This window comes from Callospermophilus lateralis, unplaced genomic scaffold, assembly GCF_048772815.1.
Source record: "Callospermophilus lateralis isolate mCalLat2 unplaced genomic scaffold, mCalLat2.hap1 Scaffold_153, whole genome shotgun sequence".
Taxonomy (NCBI): Eukaryota; Metazoa; Chordata; class Mammalia; order Rodentia; family Sciuridae; genus Callospermophilus; species Callospermophilus lateralis.
This window is the reverse complement of record NW_027512646.1, coordinates 2,488,975-2,511,477: the sequence shown is the minus strand read 5'-3', so window position 1 is coordinate 2,511,477 and position 22,503 is coordinate 2,488,975. Positions and strand designations below refer to the sequence as shown.

At 39.3% G+C, this 22,503-nt stretch overlaps 1 protein-coding gene across 1 annotated transcript; it reads left to right on the top strand.

The window, feature by feature from the left end:
• The first annotated feature begins 21,052 nt into the window (after positions 1 to 21,052).
• LOC143386381 (neutral amino acid uniporter 4-like) lies at positions 21,053 to 22,269 on the top strand. Its single transcript, XM_076841516.2, has 2 exons — positions 21,053 to 21,185; positions 21,293 to 22,269. Exons 1-2 carry the CDS (start codon positions 21,053 to 21,055, stop codon positions 22,267 to 22,269), a joined length of 1,110 nt encoding a protein of 369 aa, XP_076697631.2.
• The last annotated feature ends 234 nt before the right edge of the window (positions 22,270 to 22,503 follow it).

Below are 22,503 nucleotides of genomic sequence, written 5' to 3'. Positions count from 1 at the left end.
TTGGTCTGATGTTGCTAGCTTTGAAGACAGAGGAGGAGGGTAAGAACCCCGGGATGTGGAGATCCGGAGAGGTGATATAATGGATTCTCCCTTAGAGCCTGCAGGAAGGAATTCATTCTTGCCAACCCCTTGGGATAACCCAGCAAGGCCTATTCCAGCATTCTGAGATGCAGAACCTCCAATATAGGTAAATAATCAGAGCTATCATGAGGAGTCAGCTCATTAACACAGGAAAATAATTCAGTAGAGTATCTAGAATTTAGTAAACACTTCATAAAATTGAGCTAACATTGTTTTTCTAATTTTGTCTGTACTTTTTTTCTCCTTTTCATATTTTTTCCATTTCTTTTTATGTCGATGCCACACACCATGACACTTTCCAGTCATTCCCAATTCTTTGTTGCTGTGTGCAGTCTGCAGGTTAGCAGGAGGGCATCAGCAACACACTGGGCGAAGAAAGGGCCATCATTCCACTGCAGTATCTGTTTTGCCCTCAGGTCCTGAGAAGAGGTGGCTACGGAAGCCTCCCAGTGTATTGGTTAATGCTGTTCCTAAGGCAATGGGATCAGGAAGATCTGAGGGTATGCCAGTTGTGTGGTCTTGAGGATTTTTCTGAGTCTCAATTTTCTTCCGAGTGAAATTTGGATAATTAAAATATCTATATAGCAGTTGTGCAGATGAAATAACATTATGCATACAATCCTTAATGTGATGCCTCGAACAAAGCAAAAGCTCAGTACTTGCTAAGTAGTATCATTATTGTCACTGCTATTGTTGCTCTAGTTGCTTATTTATCAGTTTCTCTGGGATTCTGGGTCAAGAAGGTTGGGTATAGAGATGACAGGCCTTCAGTGCATTATCTGTGTTGGGCATGATGTATCTTATAAATAATACATGACGCCAAGAAGAGGCATGTTCTTGATGCTAAGAGACTGTGACAGATAAATGGAGGGCAGAGGGTAAAGATTCTTTAAAATCAGGCACAAAAACATATACCTAAATAAAACATTGAACTGTTTGCTACGGCATTTTGGACAGATTTCAAACAGATGCTAGAGCTCCAATAAAAGAAATGTTATTTGACAAGGTGGTGGATCATCATGAGATTGTTTGCTACAGTCAACAAATTTATCAGTTTCTACTAATTTTCAGTTTTCTTTGATTATTACTGGACCCCACATTGAAATTTTAAATCATTGCTTTTTTTTCATATGTGATACATTCTTTAAAATGAAGCTGTGCTATTTCAGGGGAAGGTGTGATTGCTTTGAAAACTTATCTAGGGATCTGTGTTGAAATTATGCTCATATACAGTCTTTTTATCACTACTGGTCCATGTTCATTTATTTTAAAGTTATTTATCTTACAGAGCATCAACTAAACAAATGGTATTGCTCAAAAGGTCATGCTTGAGTTTTCTCTGATGTGATTCATTTTATTGGTCTTTATTATTTCTCAGACACTCCTCTTTTGAGTGTGTTACTATTCATTGTTTTGGAAATTGATTTGGTAGAGACTAATCTCGTGAAGGATGGCTGTTTTTAACCTGCAGAATAGGGACTGTAGGGCTTCCAAATTACTTCAGAGCCAGTGATTATGATGTAGCTTTTACTTTTTGTTGGAAGGATTTCATAGCTGTTATTTTTCCCCTAAGCTTATGCATATTTCAAATTTCTCAGGCCCAGAAAGGTGAAATCATTAACTGACACAGATTGTGTGGGGGCAGTGACAGTCGTTCAATATTTTAGTATGTGTCTTGGGAGTTGTTTGTCCTCCATTCTCTCTTCTGTATGAAATAGGATTAATTTCCTTCTAGCTCTGAAATCTTATGCATGTCTCTACTCTTTCTCCAATTTCCAACGTTATGTCACCGAGGCCAGAGGAGGGTAATGGAGGCTTTTCAGAGGAAGAAAAGATTCCGGGGTTCTAGCCTAACTTTGAAACTGACTGTATTGCAAATTTGTGCATTCCTCTGGGCCTTTTTGGTCCTTGTTTTCTCATTTTTCAAATAATAATTTTTCAGCCTGTCTCTCAGCAATATAGCAAAAAGCAGATTTTATGTGCAAAAACAGAAGACTACAGGTGCCAATGAAATAATGGATTATTAAGCAGTGTTTTCAAATCAGCATCTAGATTAAGAATTTTGCATTTGAAGGGGAGCACGTTTGCTTCCACAGTAGTTTGGTGTTAAAGTAGTGTCCCTGCAAGTATCCAGGAGCTGCACTTTCTCTGAGAAGCATCTGATAGGAGGAGGAACAAGCTTGTATGTCCAGACCAGAGAGCTAGCTCTGACTCACAGGTCATTTCCAGGAAGAGAAGGATACTTACCACCCTTTTGCTGTGGTCTGAATGTTTGTGTCCACCCCCAAATTCACAGGTTCAAGTTCTAGCCCCTACGATGATGATGTTAGCAAGTAGGGTCTTTGGGAGGTGAATGGGTTGTGGGGGTCCCCTCATGAATGGGGACCCCCAGAGGGCTGCCCTGGGTTGAGCACAGCAAAGAAGAACCATCTATAAACCAGGAAACCAAACTTTCCGGTGCTTTTATCTTGGACTTCTCATTCTTCAGAAATAGGAGAGAATACATTTCTATCATTTGAAGCCAACCAGTTAGTGGAATTTTGATAGGGCAGCCATGGGAAACAAATACAGGTTGCTATGCAGATGACTGAGACAGATCAAAAACATTTTCTAAATTAAAGTGCCACATGGTGGTTAGTTGGTTCTCTTTTGTTCTATGTCACTCATTATACTAAGTTCAGTATTGAACTCACTTTTGGTCCATTTTACTAGTTATACTGCAGGGATTGAAGGAAGGAAAATGAAGCCATAAGGCCAGGTCTCTTCCCAGTGGGAGCCAGTCTCCATTCCTCTCATTCCATTAGCGTAAAGAGGAAGCCAGCATGGTGGCATATGCCTGTAATCCCAGTGACTCAGGAGGCTGAGGCAGCAGGATCGTAAGTTCAAAGCCAGCCTTAGCCACTTGGCAAGGCCTTAAGGAATTAATGATGCCCTATCTCAAAAATTTTTAAAAAGCATAAAATAAAAGGGATGCGGATATGGCTCCGTGGTTAAGCACCCTTGGATTCAATCCCTGGCGCTGCCTCCCCCCACCCCCCAAAAAAGGTAGAGAAGACAGAGAAGAACATGTAAGCAGTGGTCTTTGATTGCCCGACTTCTGCCATCACTAGCAGATATAGCCTACTTTCCTGGCATCCTTGAGGACTCTCAGTGAGAATGTGAGGGAAGAAAAGACTGGGGTGCTTGCTCTTTAATAGGTATTTACATGGTACATCTATTTAAAAAGATCACAACTTTAACCCATGCTTCCCCTATACTGAGAACATTCCTATGGACTTATGTATAGGAGTGGAAATGTAGTAGTATCTCATTTGGGACTATTTGCCCTTTAAAACTCCTGAATCACACACGTGGTTGAGCAAGGATGGCAGGACAGCTGTGTCCTTGTGCATCTTCAGCAAGAACCCTTGCTTCTTGCTGCTGCTCCCAAGGCCTAGCTGTAGAAGAAGCCTCGGGAATATGCACAGCTTTGGTCCTACACAGAGCCCCCGTACACAGGAGGGCTGTGAAGATAGGGGATGGAGCAGAAGGATAGAGGAATTGGGGTAATGTGTACAGTTACCATACGGAGGTGTTTGGGTCGACCTGGGACGGACAGGTGGTTTCCAGTTGTTTTAACAGTTTTCTTCTACTTCCTTCCTTCCCCAAATCTTCTGTTGCCTTAGAATATGGTTAATTTATCTCTTTCCAAACTACCTGAGTTCTGTTATTGAAAGTAGGTGATCATTAATATCAACAAAATAAAATCGTCAAACTTAGAAAGTGAGCAGGTAGTTTTATCTCAATAACCGGAGGAATTAGTATTTCCTGTGTCTCAAAGACAATACTTATTTCCCCAAAGACTAATAATTAGGAATAAATGGTGTCACGCCCTGAAATGGGCGATTTTATATATATCATCACATTTTCATAGCTCTGAAATTCTATCCCTCACCCCCCATTTTCCAGACAAGGACACTCATGCCCAGAGAGCCACTGTTCAAGAGCTGAGGGAAAGATGACCAATCTTAGTGGTTTAGAAACAATATATCGCTTTGGTTCTATTTTTTGCCGGGTTCTAAATGGATCACTTCTCAACGTTTCCTTCTAAGCAATCTTTTATTGTGGAGGTTATGAGTGTCACCCACCCAATGTTCTGGCTTCCACTCCTGCTGTGGAGTGGGAGGGCGCTGCTCACCTCCTCAAACATGACGGAGTCAGCCGCCTACAGGTGGAAGCTTTCACAGCTGTTCATGATTTGCCTTGCTCCATTTTCTTCCAGCATCTCAATGAGTGACACTGTTAGCTTGAGTCCTAGAAGTAGGATGGCACAGAGTGACCCCCTCTGCCAGCCTGCAATGTCTATGCAGTGTGAGAAACACATCTTCCCTCTCATGCAACGAGATGTTCCTAAGAATAGCAGCAGGACTTATGCTGTTCTGACCTGCTCCGATTGTGCAATATGAGTTTCATGTTTCAGCTCTTTTCTCCTAATTTTCAGACTTATAATGGTTAGACTACAAACTTCTGTACAGGAATGATGTGGCCTTCTTACTCTATGATTTTTTTAAAGTATTATTTAGTTGTAGATGGACACAATATCTTTATTTATTTATTTTTATGGGGTGTGAGGATCAAACCCAGTGCCTCACCCATGCAAGGCAGGCATTTTACCAATGATACAGTCCCAGTCCCTCACTCTATGGTTTTATCCAGTGCCCACCTAGAAGCATTGGCTAATATAGAAATTCAAATGATACAGACTCATAAGCAAAGTCATTTAATAAATGCTTAATGAGTTTCTGTGATGTACAGGACATTCTGGGGGACACGTATAAATTAGGCAGGTGACCTGCCTCAGGGAACTTACAGTCTAGCAAGGATGGGCTGTATTTATATATTAATTATATGACAATAAAAGGTACACAGTTCATTTAGTTATTAAAACATATTTGTTTAGGTCCATGACTCCTAAATTGGCCAAGTGCTAGGGATTTAGCAGAGCTAAAGAAATATGGTAATTTCCTCATGGAATTAGGCCTAAAAAGAAAGTTAAATTAATCATACAAATATGTGTGAAATTATAACTGGCAAAAGAACTACAAAAACAAAGAAGAGCTACATGATCTTATCAGGGTTTATAACATATGGATTTATTTCTGGGGTATAATGAATATCTCATAGCAACTCTGAAGAAATGCTTTCAGCTTGATAATCAGGCAGACCCTGGTTTAAAGTCTGATTCTGTTCCTTTGAAGTCTGATTCTGCTACCTTTCTCAAGTAATTTAACTTCCAAAGAAGATACTAATGCTTCTTTCACAGGACATTTGTGAGATTAACAGAAGCTTTTGTCCATTACAGTGCCTTACATATAGAATGTGTTCAATGACATTTAGTTAGTGATCTTCTTTCCTCAAGTGATTGGTTCCCTATGGTGAGTGCAGAGTGGGTCTGTCTGGAGAGCTAGGAAAGGCTTCATGGAATAAATGGCATTTTGGCTCAGACTGGAGGAATGGAAAACATTTCAATAAAAGGAGTTGTGATTATGTGATTAAATCATCATAATAAGACACGGGCAGCATTACTTGGTAGCTAAGATCACAGGGTTCAGAATGAGATCAGCTCCAGTCCAAATCCAGGATCCATCATTATTAGTCCTGAGAACCTGGGCAAGGTACATCTTTTCTCTGTATAAAAGTTACCCCACTCATAAAGGATGATATTAGAGCTTATTCTCGTGAGATTATGATAAGTATTAAATGATAAAGGTACATAAAGTGTTTAGCACAGATCCTATAAACTAAGGGAATGCTCAATATAACTAGAAACCAACGTTTACTTTTACCAGCAGGGAAAACATAATTTCTAGGTTGCTTTTTGTACTGCTTTAGATTCAAACTCCTAATGCTTTGTCTTACTGCAAAGGGCTTACGTCATTGAGTCCAGCCTGAGATGTACTGTTTCCTTATGGTATTAAAACCCACCAATTAATGGTGACAAGTCACTACACATTTTGTACCTAATGATCTGCATCTCCTCAGTAGGGGTGGAGAGGCATGGCAAAGGAACTGTGTGAGTTCAAGTCATCTGACTTCCTTCTTTCTGGTTGGCTATGACCTCCCCACTGGGCTGCCCAAGAGGGTTGACTCCATTTAAAAAAAATGCATTTAGAAATGTTAACATCTGGGAAGCTCTGGGCTCTAAACTCTCCTAAGAACCACAGATGCAAAGAATGTCAGAGTCTGTCTCTATTGAACTTGGAATCTCAAGTCCTTATCTTAAAAATGGTGAACAGAAGGGTTGAGAAGGCTAATGAGATGACGAAGGTCACAGTGCTGGGGATATAGCAAGGAAGACATTGGAAAAGGCCCCTGCTCTTATGGAGCTAATGATGCAGTGAGGGAGACAGATAAAATGTACAAAAAAAAAAAGAATGAATAATTCCAAAGGTGAACAGGTACATTGATGAACACAGTGAGATTGGGGGATATTTTATAAAGTGGTCAGGAGAGTTTTCATGGAAGAGGTGGCATTGAAGGTAGACTTGGAATATCTAAAAGTACCAGCAAAAATCTAAGGCAGCAGTATTCCACATGGAAGAAATTCAATGTCAAAGTTTGAAAGGGAGGAATATGCCAAATGTGTTTATAGTGGAGTATGGCAGAAGCCCAGTGACCCAGGGTGACATCGGTTTGAGATGAGGTCAGAGAGAGGTGCGCAAGGCAAACTGTATAAGGTTCAGGCCACTTTCTGAAGTTCAAATTGGAATGTAAGGACAAAGCTAAGCAAGCCTACTGGGAAGTTTCAAGTGCCGGAGTGACAAAACTTGATTAATGATTTAAAAGATCATTCTGCTGTTTCACATAGAATAGAAGCAGGGAGACAAGTTAGGAGTTTAAACTTCGGTTAAGAGTCTATTTCAGTAGTCTGGTTGAGAGATGGTGATAGAGTGGAGGAGAGGAAACAAAATGTACAAAGTGAATCTCTATCTTGGAGATAGAAGTGATAGGGTGTCAGCCAAGTGCAGTGGTACATACCTGTAATCCCCTCTACTTGGGAGACCGAGGCAGGAGGATCACAAGTTCAAGGCCAGCCTTGGTACCTTGGTGAGACCCTGTGCCAATATAAGTATAAGAAGCACTGGGATGTAACTCCTGGTAAAGCACCCTGGGTTTCATCCCTAAGACCAGAGAGACACGGGGAAGAGAGGAATTGGCAGGATATTGGGAGAGAGAGACTAAAGGGAATGAATAATCAAGGGAAAACCCCTGAATTTTCCCTTGAGCAGCTGAATTTACCAAGTGCCATTTACTGAGATGAAGAAAACTGGGAAAAGAGAAGATATGGGGACATAAGATTAAGAATATAATATTAGGTAAAATGAGGTGCCAATGTGACATCTGCTGTTGTCAGGTGCTCGGCTACACAAGCCTTGAGGGTTTTGATACCTACTCACTGGTTATAATACCAAGCAGTAGAACTCGATGCTGCCACATCCCTACCCAATGCCCTCGCAGAAACTGCTAGTAGATGATGAAACTCTGTCTCCTGGAGCTTGGGTGTGGCTTTAGTATCTTGTTAGAGTGGTCCAGGCAACCACATCGGCACACCTTTGGAACTGGTGTTCTGAAGACCTGTTTGCCTTTCCCAGTGTGTTATATCACCATCTTTTCTTCCACAACATGTCAGCTAACTGTTGCTTATAACAAAATATAGAGTGAACTACAATACATTTTTACAATACTCTATGCTCTTTCAAGGCTCTGCCAAGATCAAGGTGGGGGAAAGTTACCATGTGATTTGATCCCTCCCCAAACAAGTTTACAGCTTCACTAGCGTATCACAAGAAAGTGCAGGACAGTGATTTAATATCCAAATTCGTGATTTAAATAGTATATTTAGAAGGGGATAGGATCACCATGGGTTAAAGAATTCTGGAAGTACTGTGAGGATATGAAGATTGCTCTGTCCTTGAGGAAGAACAGGATTTGCATGGAAAGGGTGGGAGCATCCACTGGGATAAGCAGTCCAACGAGAGAATGTAAAGTGGGGAGTGGGAAATAGATAGGAAAGAGGGAAATCCTTCATAAAGATTTAAATGGTGGCCATCGTCTTATTCTTACAAACCTCTAAATTGGCGGTTGGCTTAGATGATACCCTGCAGCGCCAGGTTGTTTTGTTACTAAAGAGCACAAGTTTCTATCTTTTCTGATTCCACTATCAATTTCTTTGCCATCTGCTGCCTAAACCAATGCTGTGCATTTTAAGTTTTTGTGGCAACAGCATGCCAAATTTGGTAATAGATTTTGTTAGCTGGCTGATCTGGCAGATAACCTCCCCCCAAACTACCAGTGGCTGAATACAATGAAAGTTGATTTTTTTTTAATAATCTAATGATTTCATATCTGACATTCTCAGTCAGATTAGCTCTCCTGAATGACTTTCCTCCCAGGAGTGATTGAGGGCCTCCGGCTTTTTCCATGAGTCTTCTGTTTTCCATATGTGGCTTTTAAGACTGTCCCAGGGCTGGGTCCATTTTACTCAACCAGAGGAGCAAAGAGCCTGAGAAATTGTGGGAAGGTGTGTGTGGGCTCCACCAATGGAAAACTCCCTTCCACCATCTCCCACTGGTAAAAACCCAGTGTCACACCCAGATCTTAATGCACGGGAGGCTGGGGCACCATTTAGGAAGAAAAGGCCAATGAGGTGACAGATGCTGGCTTTGTGGGCCCATGGTTTGAATGACAATCAAAGATCAAGAGATCATTATTTTTCTCAGCAAGAAGAGGAGACAGGGCTTAAAATCCTGAACTTTATGTCAGCCTTTGGATGCAAAGGAGTTAAGGGTATTTTTATTTCTTTCTCTTCAATCACACTCTAGGAAGACAAGGCCATTATTACAGGTTATGTGTAACCACTGAACTCATGGTCTTTAGTGAGAAGGCACCCCAGAGGTCCAAATGACTATTGTGTCTGTGTCCGCTGTAAATTTTGATGGTGGAAAACAGCATTGCCACTGATTTATTGCAGTCTTGGAGATAGTTAGCACCCCTTGTGCCCAGTAACAGTTATGATCTAGTCTTGAAGGAATGGGCTTGATTGCAGGAATAGTCGGTGTAACCTTGAGGGCAAAACTGATAGGGTGGTCAATTTTTTTAGCCTTTTCTGCAGAAATTACCTTTTTGTTTAAAGGATAGTTTACAAATTTAGAGTTGAAAGAAGCACACTGTTGGAATAGGATGTGTTTCCCCGGAGGTACACAAAGAGTGCCTTAATGCTCTGTTTCTCAACCCAAATTATACAGCAGACAGCTCAAGAGTACACATTTTTTACTACAGGTGAATAAAATATGGGATAGAGGAAGAAGGGAGAGGAGCCAGGGAGAGGGCTGGGCAGCTGTTGGATCCATAAAGAACAGGGAAAGGGCAGGTGCAGACCCACGGCGACCCCAGTACCTGAGGGGAGAAAGAAGTGGTTTGTGGTTTCCTGTTGGTAGAATCTGAACAAAGTGAGGAACTTGCTCAGAGAAGAATTGGAGACATGGTGGTAAAAATGTACCAGGAGGCCTATGAACAGTAGTTTGGAAAACAGGAGTTTCTCCATCAGAAACCTAACAGAAAACAGAAGGCATGCCTAACTGAAATTTCTTCTCTCTCTCTCTCTCTCTCTCTCTCTCTCTCTCTCTCTCTCTCTCTTTTTGTACCAGGAATTGAACACAGAGCTCTTTACCATTGAGCCACATCTCCAGCCCTTTTTAGTTTTTACTTAGAGACAGAATCTCGCTGAGTTGCTTAGGGCCTCACTAAGTTGCTGAGGCTGGCTTTGAACTCATGATCTTTCTGCCTCAGCCTCCCGAGCTGCTGGGATTTCAGGTGTGTACCACCGCACCTGCTATAACTGAAAATTTTAAGTGAAGGGAATGAAAGCATAACTTAGAGATGGATTGGACTAGGTTGAGGCACCCAGAGAGAGATAATGGGGTGCCAAGGATCAGCACTGGTAGAGACTCATGATGCTGCTTAGGCCTGAAGAGCAAGGGGTGAGCCTGGGGACCTGGTGTCCATGCTGTCCCAGGAGACTTGTCACTGTGCAAGGAGCTCTAGACCAGAGTTGAACTTGTGAGGATCTAGCCATTTTCAGCTCTACAGTGCTGAGACTGGGAGAGCTCCCGGGGTCAGACGTCCCAATCCCTGTTTCTTCCCACCTTCTGGTCTTTCTGTTGTTGTCGTCCTATTAGCTCCTCCAACCTGAGGTCAGAGGAAAGGGGGCTTGTGTGTTGCAAAAAAAGGGTGGAAGCTCATTTGGGGGAAACAACCAAAAGCATTTGCAGTACAGGTGGCCGGCTGGGAGGGGATGGGACACAGGATGCTCAACTCGCTTGGGTAGCCTACTTGCTGAAGCTCAAGACAGCTCAAGATTACACATTCTTTACTACAGGTAAATAAAATATGGGGTAGAGGAAGAAGGGAGAGGAACCAGGGAGAGGGCTCGGCAGCTGTTGGATCCATAAAGAACAGGGAAAGGGCTGTTCTTTATGGTTCCACTGGATCCATTCCAAGTTTTCTGAGAAACCTCCATGCTGAAGGATTTTAAGCAAATACTCTGTTCCTTTTTAGTTTCTATTTTGCCTCTTGCCAAATAAAAGGGAATAATAACTTGTCCATTTCCTGGGGTTGTTGAAAGAAGATCAGATGACTTAGTGGGTTTACTTTGTTTCATTAATTTATATCTGTGTGGCATTTTATAGTTTGTAAGTCCTTCCTCATGTCTCTTATTTCATTTGCTTCTCGAAACTAGCAAATAAGGTAACGGGATAGGTTTTATTACTCCCCTTTTACAGCTAGGATGGCTGAGTTGAGGAAGATTGTTTCCCCAAACTCACAAGGATAATACTTCTTTTGACTCAAAGTTGACTATAATTTCTCCTACCACACTTGGAATGTTTCTTAATTCAGCATTTTAGGTAGTTTTGATGAACTCCATGTTCTTTGTAAAGGCATAAAACTTCCAGATGAGGAGCCTGAGATAGCACCACTCAAGTGGTCTAAAAGAGCCATGTCAGCGATTCAGGTCCTTTTTTTTTTTTAATCAGAGCAGACTTTGGGGAAGAAAATACAGAGAGGAAAGAGGCCCTGGCTTCTAGTTTCCATAAGTGACCATGTTCCTTCTATCTTAGCAAAAAAGGCAAAAGAAGAAGGCAGTTTGTGGGTAGCCAGCATCATGCTGGAGATGCCTACCCTGATTGCCCTTGTCTAGTAAGAGGTCTTCCCTAACCTGGGAATGGCACTTGCCTGTGAATATGCTACTGACCAGCCACTTTCCTTCCCCACCCTGGTGTCAGGCCCATAAATATGCCAGGCATCTGAGACAACTCAGGTATATGTCGCATTAGAGAGATTTTACCAACTGCTGCTGTTGTGTGGCAATTTCCACGCAGTCTGTTTCTCCCTGACCAGGATCTGTGGGTGCAAGCTTTCCCAGGGTGTGGCCTGAAAGGAAATAAGAAGTTAGTCCCCTGGTGTGTTCAGATAAGGAACAGTTGCATTGGCTGAACCTGAGTGCCCAGGGAGGCACTCACTCTTTGACCATTGATGTCAACTGCAGACCACAAGGACATTCCACTGTGGGGTTAATCTTGTGAAATGTGAATAAATGATCCAGACCATAACTCTTCCTCCCCTCAAACATTTCTGGTTACAAGGAACTCAGTGCCCTCTTTACTCTATAAAGAGGTCAATAAAAACATCTCTCTTCCCAAACTGAAATTGGAATAGATCGCTTCTCTGATTCTAGTTACCAAACTCCCAGGAACATGGGAATAGCTTTATTCGACAATAGCATTGCACACTGTTAAATTATATTAAGCTTACTACCTACTAAAACCAGTTTCCAGTGTGTAATTTTTACATGACTTACTGCTGCTAAATCAAATCTTAGTTTCTATAGGTTTTAGTCAATCTTCTATTTATGTGTCTGGTAAACTTCATTTTACCAAGACTGTTTTTATACTGTCATGACAAGTTAATTAATTAATTTATGTATTTACTTATTTTTTGGTACCAGGGATTAAACCCAGTGGCACTGAACCACTGAGCCATATCCCCAGCCATTTTTTGTATTTTATTTAGAGACAGTGTCTCACTGAGTTTCATAAGGCCTCATGAAGTTCCTAAGGCTGGTTTTTAAAGAAAAAAAAAATTATTTGTTCTTTTTAGTTATACATGACAGTAGAATGTATCTTGGCATAATCATACATATGTGGAGTATAACTTCCCATTTTTGTGGTTGTATGTGGAGTTACACTGCTCATGTATTCATATATGAAAACAGGAAAGTTATGTCCAGTTCATTCTACTGTCTTTCCTATTGCCATCCTCCATGCCTTACCCCCATTCCCCCTTTCCAATCTAGTGAACCTTCACAGCCCACTGCCTGTAGGCCTATTATAAGTCAGCATCTGAATATCGGAGAGAACATTGGGACTTTGGTGTTTGGGGGATTGGGTTATTTCACTTAGCATGATAGTCTCCAGTTCCATCCATTTACTGGCAAATGCCATAATTAATTTCTTTTTATGGCTGAGTAATATTCCATTGTGTACATATACCACAATTATCATTTCATCTGTTGAAGGGCACCTAGGTTTGTTCTATAGCTTAGCTATTGTGAATTGGGTTGCTATAAACATTGATGTGGCCGTGTCACTACAGTATACTGATTCTAAGTCCTTTGGGTATATACTGAGGAGTGGGCATAACTGGATCAAATGGTGGTTCCACTCCAAGTTTTCTGAGAAACTTCCATGCTGCTTTCCAGAGTGGTTGTACCAATTTGCAGCCCCACCAGCAATGTATGAGTGAACCATTTTCTCCACATCTTCACCAACATTTATTGTTATTTATATTCTTTTTTTAAAAAAATATTTTTTAGTTGTAAATGAACACATATCTTTATTTATTTATTTTTATGTAGTGCTGAGGATTGAACCCAGTGCCTCACACATGTGAGGCAAGAGCTCTACCACTGAGCTACAGCCCCAGCCCCATGTGTTCTTGATAATTGCTATTCTGCTGAAAGTGAGATGCAATCTCAGTGTAGTTTTGATTTGCATTGCTCCAATTGCTAGAACTTCGAACATTTTTTTTCATATTTTTGTTGAACTTTTTATTTCTTCTTCTGTGAAATGCCTGTTCAGTTCTTTGCCCATTTATTTATTGGGTTAGTTGTTTTATGGTGTTAAGCATTTTTGAATATCCTGAGACTAATGCTCTATCTGAGGTGAAGGTGGCAAAAATTTTCTCCCATTCAGTAGGCTCTTTGTTCATGTTCTTGATTGTTTTCTTTGCTGTGAAGAGGTTTTTAGTTTGATGCCATCCCATTTATTGACTCTTGATTTCACGTTTTGTACTTTAGGAGTCTTGTGGAGGAAGTCGATTCCTGAGCCAACATGATGGAGATTTAGACTTTCTTTTTGTTCTAGTAGGTGCAGGGCCTCTGGTCTAATGCCTAGGTCCTTGGCCCACTTTGAGTGGAGTTTTGTGCAGGGTGAGAGAGAGACAGTAGTTCATTGTCATTCTACTACATATGGATTTCCAGTTTTCCCAGCATCATTTGTTGAAGAGGCTATCTTTTCTCCAGTGTACATTTAGGGCGCCTTTGTCTAGTATGAGATAACGGTATTTATGCGTGTTTGTTTCTGTGCCTTCTGTTCAGTTCCATTGATCTTCATATGTGCTTTGGTGCCAATACCATATTGTTTTTGTTTCTATAGCTTTGTTATTTAAGATCTGGTATTGGGATGCCTCCTGCCATACTTCTCTCGCTAGGCATTGCTTTGGCTATTCTGGGCCTTGTATTTTTCCAAATGAATTACATAATTGTTTTTTTCTATTTATATGAAGAATGTCATTGGAATTTTTATAGGAATTGCATTAAATCTGTATACTGCTTTTGGTAATATGGCCATTTTGACAATATTAATTCTGCCTATCCAAGAACAGCTCATAGTATGTTTTAAAATGAATGAGTTTTGGTAGCGAAGGGCCTGAAAAAGTGGATTAAATAAAGAGTCCATGAATCGATTAATTCTGAGTAACATAACTTGAACCATTGATTTTATTTATTTTCCTCCAAATTTACTGGGGTATAATTGACAAAATCTATATACTTAAGGTGTACACTCTGATATTTTTGATGTATAGATAGTGAAATGATTATCACAAGCTAATAACATATCCATCAGTTTGGATAGTTATCTTTTTGGTGGTGAGAATACTTACCATCTATTTTATCAATAAATTTTTAAGTACATAATACTTTATTGTTAGCTATAATCATCAGGACCAATTATTTTTAGGATTTTGACTTTCTTACCTTTTTAATTCATATAAATTTAATTTTTATAAATCTCTTATGCATGCTTAAAAATCATAGAGCCATTTTTAGACTAGGGATTATGAGATATATTAGATGAAATGTATTTCCTACATTATTTCAACTCTTTATCCTAATTTTTTCATTTGAACTCACAGGAGTTAAAGGATGTGCTTCAATATTTTCCATTCCTATTGTATTTAGGTGAATGTCTCCTTTTTAACAAAATTTAAGTACATTTATAATATGCTGCTTGTTTCATAGATGTTCAAGTTTCTGTCTTAATTGTGGATTATTAAATTAATATCTTTATCCTCCTTAATGCTCTTTTTACATGAATTCATCTTTGTCTGCTATTAATATCACAACTTCTGTACTCTTTTAATTTTCATTTGCTTGGTAAAACTTAGCCATCATTTCACTCTGAATCTTTTTGAATCATTCTGTTTTAAATCTGACAGCATTTACTTTATTCTAAAATTCCCAGAATTACACAATTTATCATTAGTTGAATAGCAATTATTCATAAAAAACAAAGGTTCATTTTCACTCGAAACCTGAACATAAAATGTCCAACATTTGAGTTCTGAAATGTTAAATGTTAAAACATGTATGTCTCAGACTGCAGAAAATATTTTAGTTGGAATTAAGTTTTTGAACGTAGTTGAAAGTCTTTTTCTTTAATATTTGAGTTCATGGTATTTATATCTGTTGCCATAGTAAGTAAACATGCTTAGTTTTGCTGTTATTTTATTGCATTTTATTGTATGAGCACATATCTTTATTTATTTATTTTTATGTCCTTTGCTGTCTTCTTTGCTTTATGTGGTTTGTGTTTTTATTGATTAGTTTGTGCATATGAATATGTAATGAGTCACAACTGCTAATTTGGTAAGTTTATACTATTGGTTTTTCTAGGGGCTCTATTTTTATCTTTAAATAATATATTTTATTCATCTTCGGCACATATCAGTTTAAGAAAACAATTGGTCTTCCTCTATGAAATGTACGAGAACTTGTGTATTTACTATTGTTCCATCCTTTATTGGCACATCTTGCAATGGTGTGTGTGAACTTTTATTCCAGTGGGTTAGCCACTTGTATATTTTAGGAAGAATGCTAGCATGGTAGATATGAGAAGTTAAAATTGGAACTGGACAAGGAGACCAGTTAGGTGTTATTATAGAGAATAAATGAAGGTTACCAGAATTTTGAGAAGATCAGGACCACAGAGACAATTTTGAAATGCAATTTTGATTTCACCTTTGCTACAGGACTTCATTCTTTGAAAATAAAAGTGGTTTTTCCATACATTCTACTTTTGTATTGTGTCTTGCTCATGCCAACAGGTCACTCTCCTGTACAGTTAGATCTGAATCTTTCAAATATACCTACATTATATTCTAATTGGAGCATACTTGAGTGTACCTGTTTTCCTTTTGTTAGTGATATACCTCTCTGATTTGTGTCTCCTTGGACAGTTTCAGCTGTGTTTATTTTGGAACCTTGTCATCTTCATACTCTGAAGCTCCCAGAGTGTCCAGGTCAGTGTGACCTACTTCCATGTGACTCCGTGTGTGTTTTCACTGTGGCTTCTTCTTTCTGCCTCACTGACCCCCAGCATCAAGTGAAAAAAAGAGCTTCCTAGTTCTGCTGTGTCTGGGTACTCTGATAATTCGTTAGCTTTTTATTTCTTTGTTTATTTTGAGCAAGTCTCTTCCACTTTGTTGTGATAGAGACAGAAATTCAGCATCAAATTTTCATGTTAGAGTCTCCTCACAGTGGGGCTGTGTGAGATGTCTGTAGTCCAAGTGACTCTTCGTTACTAATTCTGTTTTCCCTCATGGATTAATTTATGAGTATCATTTCAAAGAGACAGAGTGAGAAAGTGCCTTCTCCAGCTGCCTTTAGTCAGTGGAGTTACAAGGCTCCACATGCAGATCTTCTCCCCCCAGAACCTCCCAGTCTCCTCTGCCTTCCACCAATCACCAGAAAATTCTCAGCAGGACTTGATGAGAATGTGATCCAGGGAATAGGTCTCTCCCTGGGCATCTGGAGTGGTAGTGTCTTTCCCATGGCAGAGCCACACAATAGTAAAATGATAACCAGTTTGTACAAGACCCGAATAAGCTATTGTGCATAAAAGGACTTTATTAATATCTACACACTAGATCTCTATGTGTGAATGACAACTCTCGCATACACATGTTCTTGTGCCTCATTCTTCTCATGAGCATTAAGTAGCTGACTTGTGTACCAGGTGTTGGGCTATGTGTTTTACACATCTTGCTTCCTACGATGCTAAAACAACCTGTTGATGAATATTATTTGTTCCATTTTATAAATTTTATATTTAAAAATCTTCAGGAGATAAAGTCACTTTGTACATGTCACATAGACCATTATATAGCTCAGAGTCACAACCAAGGCATTCATTTTTCAATCCTATACATTCAAATCCCAAACACCCTGCCTCTTTAACATACCTTCCATGGTCCTTTAAAATATCTTCCAAAGTCCTGTTACCTTTATACCATTAATACTAGCTGCAGATGGTCATCATTACCCTAAGTACCTGTATGAAGACACAAAGGATGTGACTCTACTTTGTGTACAACCAGAGATATGAAAAATTGTGCTCTGTATGTGTAATATGAATAATAATGATTTCTGTTGTCATATATAACAAATTAAAATTAAAAAAATAACAAGGTTATAAGCATTAAAAAAATACTAGCTGTAGTATATGGAGAACCCAACTTGTCTGGTGTCCACCTGTTAATTAAAACTTTTTATTATATAACAAGAGACTTAAGATTGATTCTCCTTGAGGAAAGAAGAGTAAAATCATCCTGTAAAACTTTGATCACAGGAGACTGCACATTTCATCCCATTTCTAAACTCTGTCTCAGTCCACGTGAATTCCATTTCATGTTTCCTAAGGTGCTGAGAATCTGGGCTTGGTTCCCTTATTTAAAACTTACATGCTTTGGGCTCAGCAGGAACACAGCTAGGGTTGTCTTGCTCAAAGAGCACAATTCTCTTTCTATCTCTTAAAGAATTTCAAGTTCTACTGCTTCTCCCTGTGTTACTTGATTTCAAAGAACTCCAATTGTATGGCTTTAGGCATTAATAGAAAGAAATGAATAGAAAGCATGTGTGTCCATTAAAGAAACAACCCATTGTGCTGTATTTACATCTTTTGGGGGACACTATGAATCCCCCCCACACACTTAGGAATTTATGTCCTTGATCAGTTCTGCATACACAGATCACTCAGAGCAGATTCTAGTAGAAGACGAATGAATGCTGAGTTCTAGTTTTATATTCTCAAAATGGAGATAATTGTATATGAACTTCATAGGACAATTATGAGGCTTTGATAAAAGAATTTGTTGTGTGGAAAACATGCAGTATAATTGCAGTATAATAGCTAACCAATGGGAAATGTTCAAAAGTGTTACTACTGTGATTATAGGCAGGTTTAATATTCAGAACTTCAGATGGAACCTAAAAGTTTATTGTGGTCATCCTCTGGATAACAAACATCATCATTATCATCAAATTGCTGGATTTTTCATTAGTTTTTACTTTTCTCTATAAAGGCCAGTCTAAGTACTTGACATTCTAAGTATTGACATTCTGTACGACTTTTCCACCACGACCATGATTATCACACGCTTAGAGCTTAACGTACAGAAATGTTATTAATATAGTTCAAAAAGCCAGAAGACCAACCCAGGTGTTATTGGGCAAAAAAATAAATCAAGGTGTCTGAACGGCTGCATTTTTTGCTGGATGTTCTAAGAGAGAATCTGCTTCCTGATAATTTAGGTTGTTAACAGAATTTGGTTCCTTGCCATTGTAGGACTGAAGTCCCCATTTTTCTTGCTATGGACGGATGACTATCCTCAGCTTCAAGAGGTCACCCACATTCCTTGACTCATTGCCTCCTCCTTCAGTTCACAAACTCACAAATGGGGGGGGGGCAGGCTTGAGTCTCTCTTTTGCTTTGGAACTGTGCTGCCACTTCTCTATACGACTTTCCTGCTTTCTTTTACTTTGTTTGGCCCATGTGATTAGATCGAATCTACCCAAATAATCCAGGACAATAATTCCTATTTGAAAAGGTGACATTTTGATTCCATTTATAGCACCTCTTTTTTTGGCACATATTTTCCAATATTTTCACAGGTTCTGGGAATTGGGACATGGACATTTTGTGGCAATGTGCCTATTACACATTTGCTGTCTCCTTGAATTTTCCTAGTGTCCCTGTTTCATGATCCCCATATTATAGGGGAGAAAAGAGAGACTTAGATTAAATAATTTTCCAAAGATCAAATTAATAGTGATCAAATTAAAAGCTAGGATTTGAATCTGATCAGTTATCTCCAGAACATGCCTAGTTTAGACCTCCATGATGTTGAGCTGTAAGATGAGCTCTCATGCTGGTGCCAGGAACCCCTTGTCTCTATTTATGTCCTGGAACAACTTTAAAGAAGAAAATGAACTGCGTGTATTTAGAAGCTTGGGAGATTTTACTTTCCACGGGAGGGCGGAGAACCAAACAAGTACCTTGAAGTCTGTCTCAAGAGATGTATGTTTCTGACCAATTCTTTTTGAGGCACGAACACCTTCTTACAGCTGGTTTTACAACTTTTTCCTAATTTCACATCTTGTTCCCTTTTAACATTTTTTTGCTGGCAAATATTTCACGGGAAGTTGGAGGAAACATTAGGAACAATTACCTCAGCAAATAGATAGCATGACCATGTCTATGAATCATTTATTACTATTCTAGGCTGAGCGCCTTACCTCACTTGGTGACACTGTGATGTCAGTACTATTAACAGCTGGATAGACAAGAAACTTCGATACCAATAAATAAACTTGCTGGGATTTGACAGTGTAGTATAAAACTTCTATCTTCTATGGCCCCTGTAATCTCATCTTCTCAGATGGAGATACTTGAATTTTTTCTGATCTTGAAAACTTTCACACTTTACCCCTAACTGAAACATCTGATATCATGCATCTCTGGATTTGGGCTGCTCTCCTATGTCCAGATAAATATCATTATAATTATAGAGCCTCTCTGGCACCTCAGCTAGGCAAAGAAGAAAATCATTTTTAAAATGCGGAGTTTGGGGCCTCCTTTTTCTTTTATTAGGCACAAGATCTCTGTTCACAGTTCCTAAATCTTTGATCCACTTTGAGTTGACTTTCATGGAGTGTGAGGGATTGGAGTTTAATTTTATTTTGTTACACGTGCCTTTCCAATTTTCCCAGCACCACTTGTTGAATAGGCAATGTTTTTGGCGCCTTTTCTAGTATGACATAACTATTTATGTGGGTTTGTCTCTGTGTCTTCTGTTCTGTACATTGGTCTATGTGTCTGTATGGGGGCCAGTGCCATGCTGTTTTTGTTATTAGGCCATGTAGCATAGTTTAAGTTCTGGTATTGTGATGCCTCCTGCTTTACTCTCCTTGCTAAGGATTGCCTTGGCTATTTTGGGTCTTTTATTTTTCCATGTGAAGTTCATAATTGCTTTTTCTAGTTCTGTGAAGAATTCTATTGGTATATTAATAGGAATTGCATCAAATTCTGTATAACGCTTTTGGTAGTATGGCCATTTTGACGATATTAATTCTGCCTATGCAGGAGCATGGGAAGTCTTTCCATCTTCTAAGATCTTCTTCAATTTCTTTTTTTAGTGTTCTATAGTTTTCTTTGTAGAGGTCTTTCACATCTTTTGTTAGATTGATTCCCAAATATTTTTTTGAGGCTATAGCGAATGGGGTGGTTTTCCTAATTTTTCTTTCAGTAGATTCATCACTGATATATAGGAATGTGTTTGATTTATTGGTGTTGATTTTAAATCCTGCTACTTTGCTGAATTCATTTATGAATTCTAGAACCTAGGATCTGACTTCATTAATAAGAATCCTAAAGTGCAAGAAGTAAAATCAAAATCAATAAATGGGATGGTATCACACTGAAAAGCTTCTTCTCAGCAAATAAAACAATCAATAATGTGAAGAAAGAGCCTACAGAATGGGAGAAAATCTTTACCACATCTACTTCAGGATAGAGCATTAATCTCCAGGATATAAAAGACCTCAAAAAGGCTCCAGGCGCGGGTCCCGCGGGGCTGGGCGTCTGGGCCTGACCCCGGTCACGCTTCAGCGGGAGAGCGGGCACCCGGGCGTCCTCGTCCTGGAGACCCGGGAGAGATGGAAGCAGCAACGCCCAACGCCGGCGGCGGCCGAAGCTGGCTGGGCGCGAAGAGCTAGATATGGATGTAATGAGGCCTTTGATAAATGAGCAGAATTCTGATGGGACATCAGATGAGGAGCATGAGCAAGAGCTACTGCCTGTTCAGAAGCATTACCAGCTTGAAGGTCAAGAGGGCATTTTATTTTTACAAACTCTTATGCATCTTCTTAAAGGAAATATTGGAACTGGCCTTTTAGGACTTCCATTGGCAATAAAAAATGCAGGAATAGTGCTTGGACCAATCAGCCTTGTGTTTATAGGAATTATTTCTGTTCACTGTATGCACATATTGGTTTAAAAAGTCAACATTAGGTTATAGTGACACTGTGAGTTTCGCTATGGAAGTGAGTCCTTGGAGTTGTCTTCAGAAGCAAGCAGCATGGGGACGGAGTATGGTTGACTTTTTTTGGGTGATAACACAGCTGGGATTCTGCAGTGTTTATATTGTCTTTTTAGCTGAAAATGTGAAACAATGTTTTACATTTTGGTAAACATGTGAGACCATAGGAAATCCTATTAGCCCATCTCTGTCTCTAGAGGGCACCAAAGGACTCAAATGTTTACCTGAATCTTGCTCTAGGTTCATGAAGGATTCTTGGACAGTAAAGTATTTGTTTTGAATAGTACCAATTCGTCAAATCCATGTGAAAGAAGAAGTATTGACCTAAGGATATACATGCTTTGCTTTCTTCCATTTATAATACTTTTGGTCTTCATTAGTGAGCTAAAGAATCTATTTGTACTTTCATTCCTTGCAAACATTTCCATGGCTGTCAGTCTTGTGATAATTTACCAGTACATTGTTAGGAACATGCCAGATCCCCACAATCTTCCAATAGTGGCTGGTTGGGAAAAATACCCGCTTTTTTTTGGTACTGCTGTATTTGCTTTCGAAGGCATAGGAGTGTTCCTTCCACTGGAAAACCAAATGAAAGACTCAAAACGCTTCCCTCAAGCTCTGAATATTGGCATGGGGATCGTTACAGCTTTGTATGTGACTTTGGCTACTTTAGGATATATGTGCTTTCGTGATGAAATCAAAGGCAGCATAACTTTGAATCTTCCCCAGGATGTATGGTTATATCAGTCAGTGAAAATTCTGTATTCCTTTGGCATCTTTGTGACATATTCAATTCAGTTCTATGTTCCAGCAGAAATCATTATCCCTGGAGTCACATTCAAATTTCATGCTAAATGGAAGCAAATTTGTGAATTTGAGATAAGATCCTTCTTGGTTAGTATTACTTGTGCTGGAGCAATTCTTATTCCTCGTTTAGACATCGTAATTTCCTTTGTTGGAGCTGTGAGCAGCAGCACATTGGCCCTGATTCTACCACCTTTGGTTGAAATTCTTACATTTTCTAAGGAACATTACAATATATGGATGATCCTGAAAAATATTTCTATAGCATTCACTGGAGTTGTTGGCTTCTTATTAGGTACATATGTAACTGTTGAAGAAATTATTTATCCAACTGCCAGAGATGTAGCTGGTACTCCACAAAATCCCTCTCTGAATTTGAATTCAACAGGCTTAGCATCTGGTTTGAAATAATAGAAGCAGAGTTCAGATTCTTATATTTTGTCTCAGTTTTGAAAGCAATTAAAATAAGAACAGTAAAATACACATCACCATATACTCAAAAATAGATCGTCCTCTCCCCATTTTTGGCACAGTGTTAATATTTTGGCAGAAAAATACAATACTTTACCAGTAATGGTGAACTATGACATGCTTTAAATAATATAATAATGTTTAAATTACTTTGGACAATTGAAAAAATTAAAA

Excerpts from the sequence above, each read along its gene's own strand:
- LOC143386381 (XM_076841516.2), top strand. The coding sequence starts at position 21,053 with ATGGAAGTGAGTCCTTGGAGTTGTCTTCAGAAGCAAGCAGCATGGGGA. Across the intron at positions 21,186-21,292 it reads TTTAGCTGAAAATGTGAAAC|AGGTTCATGAAGGATTCTTG; the intron begins AATGTTTTACAT and ends GAATCTTGCTCT.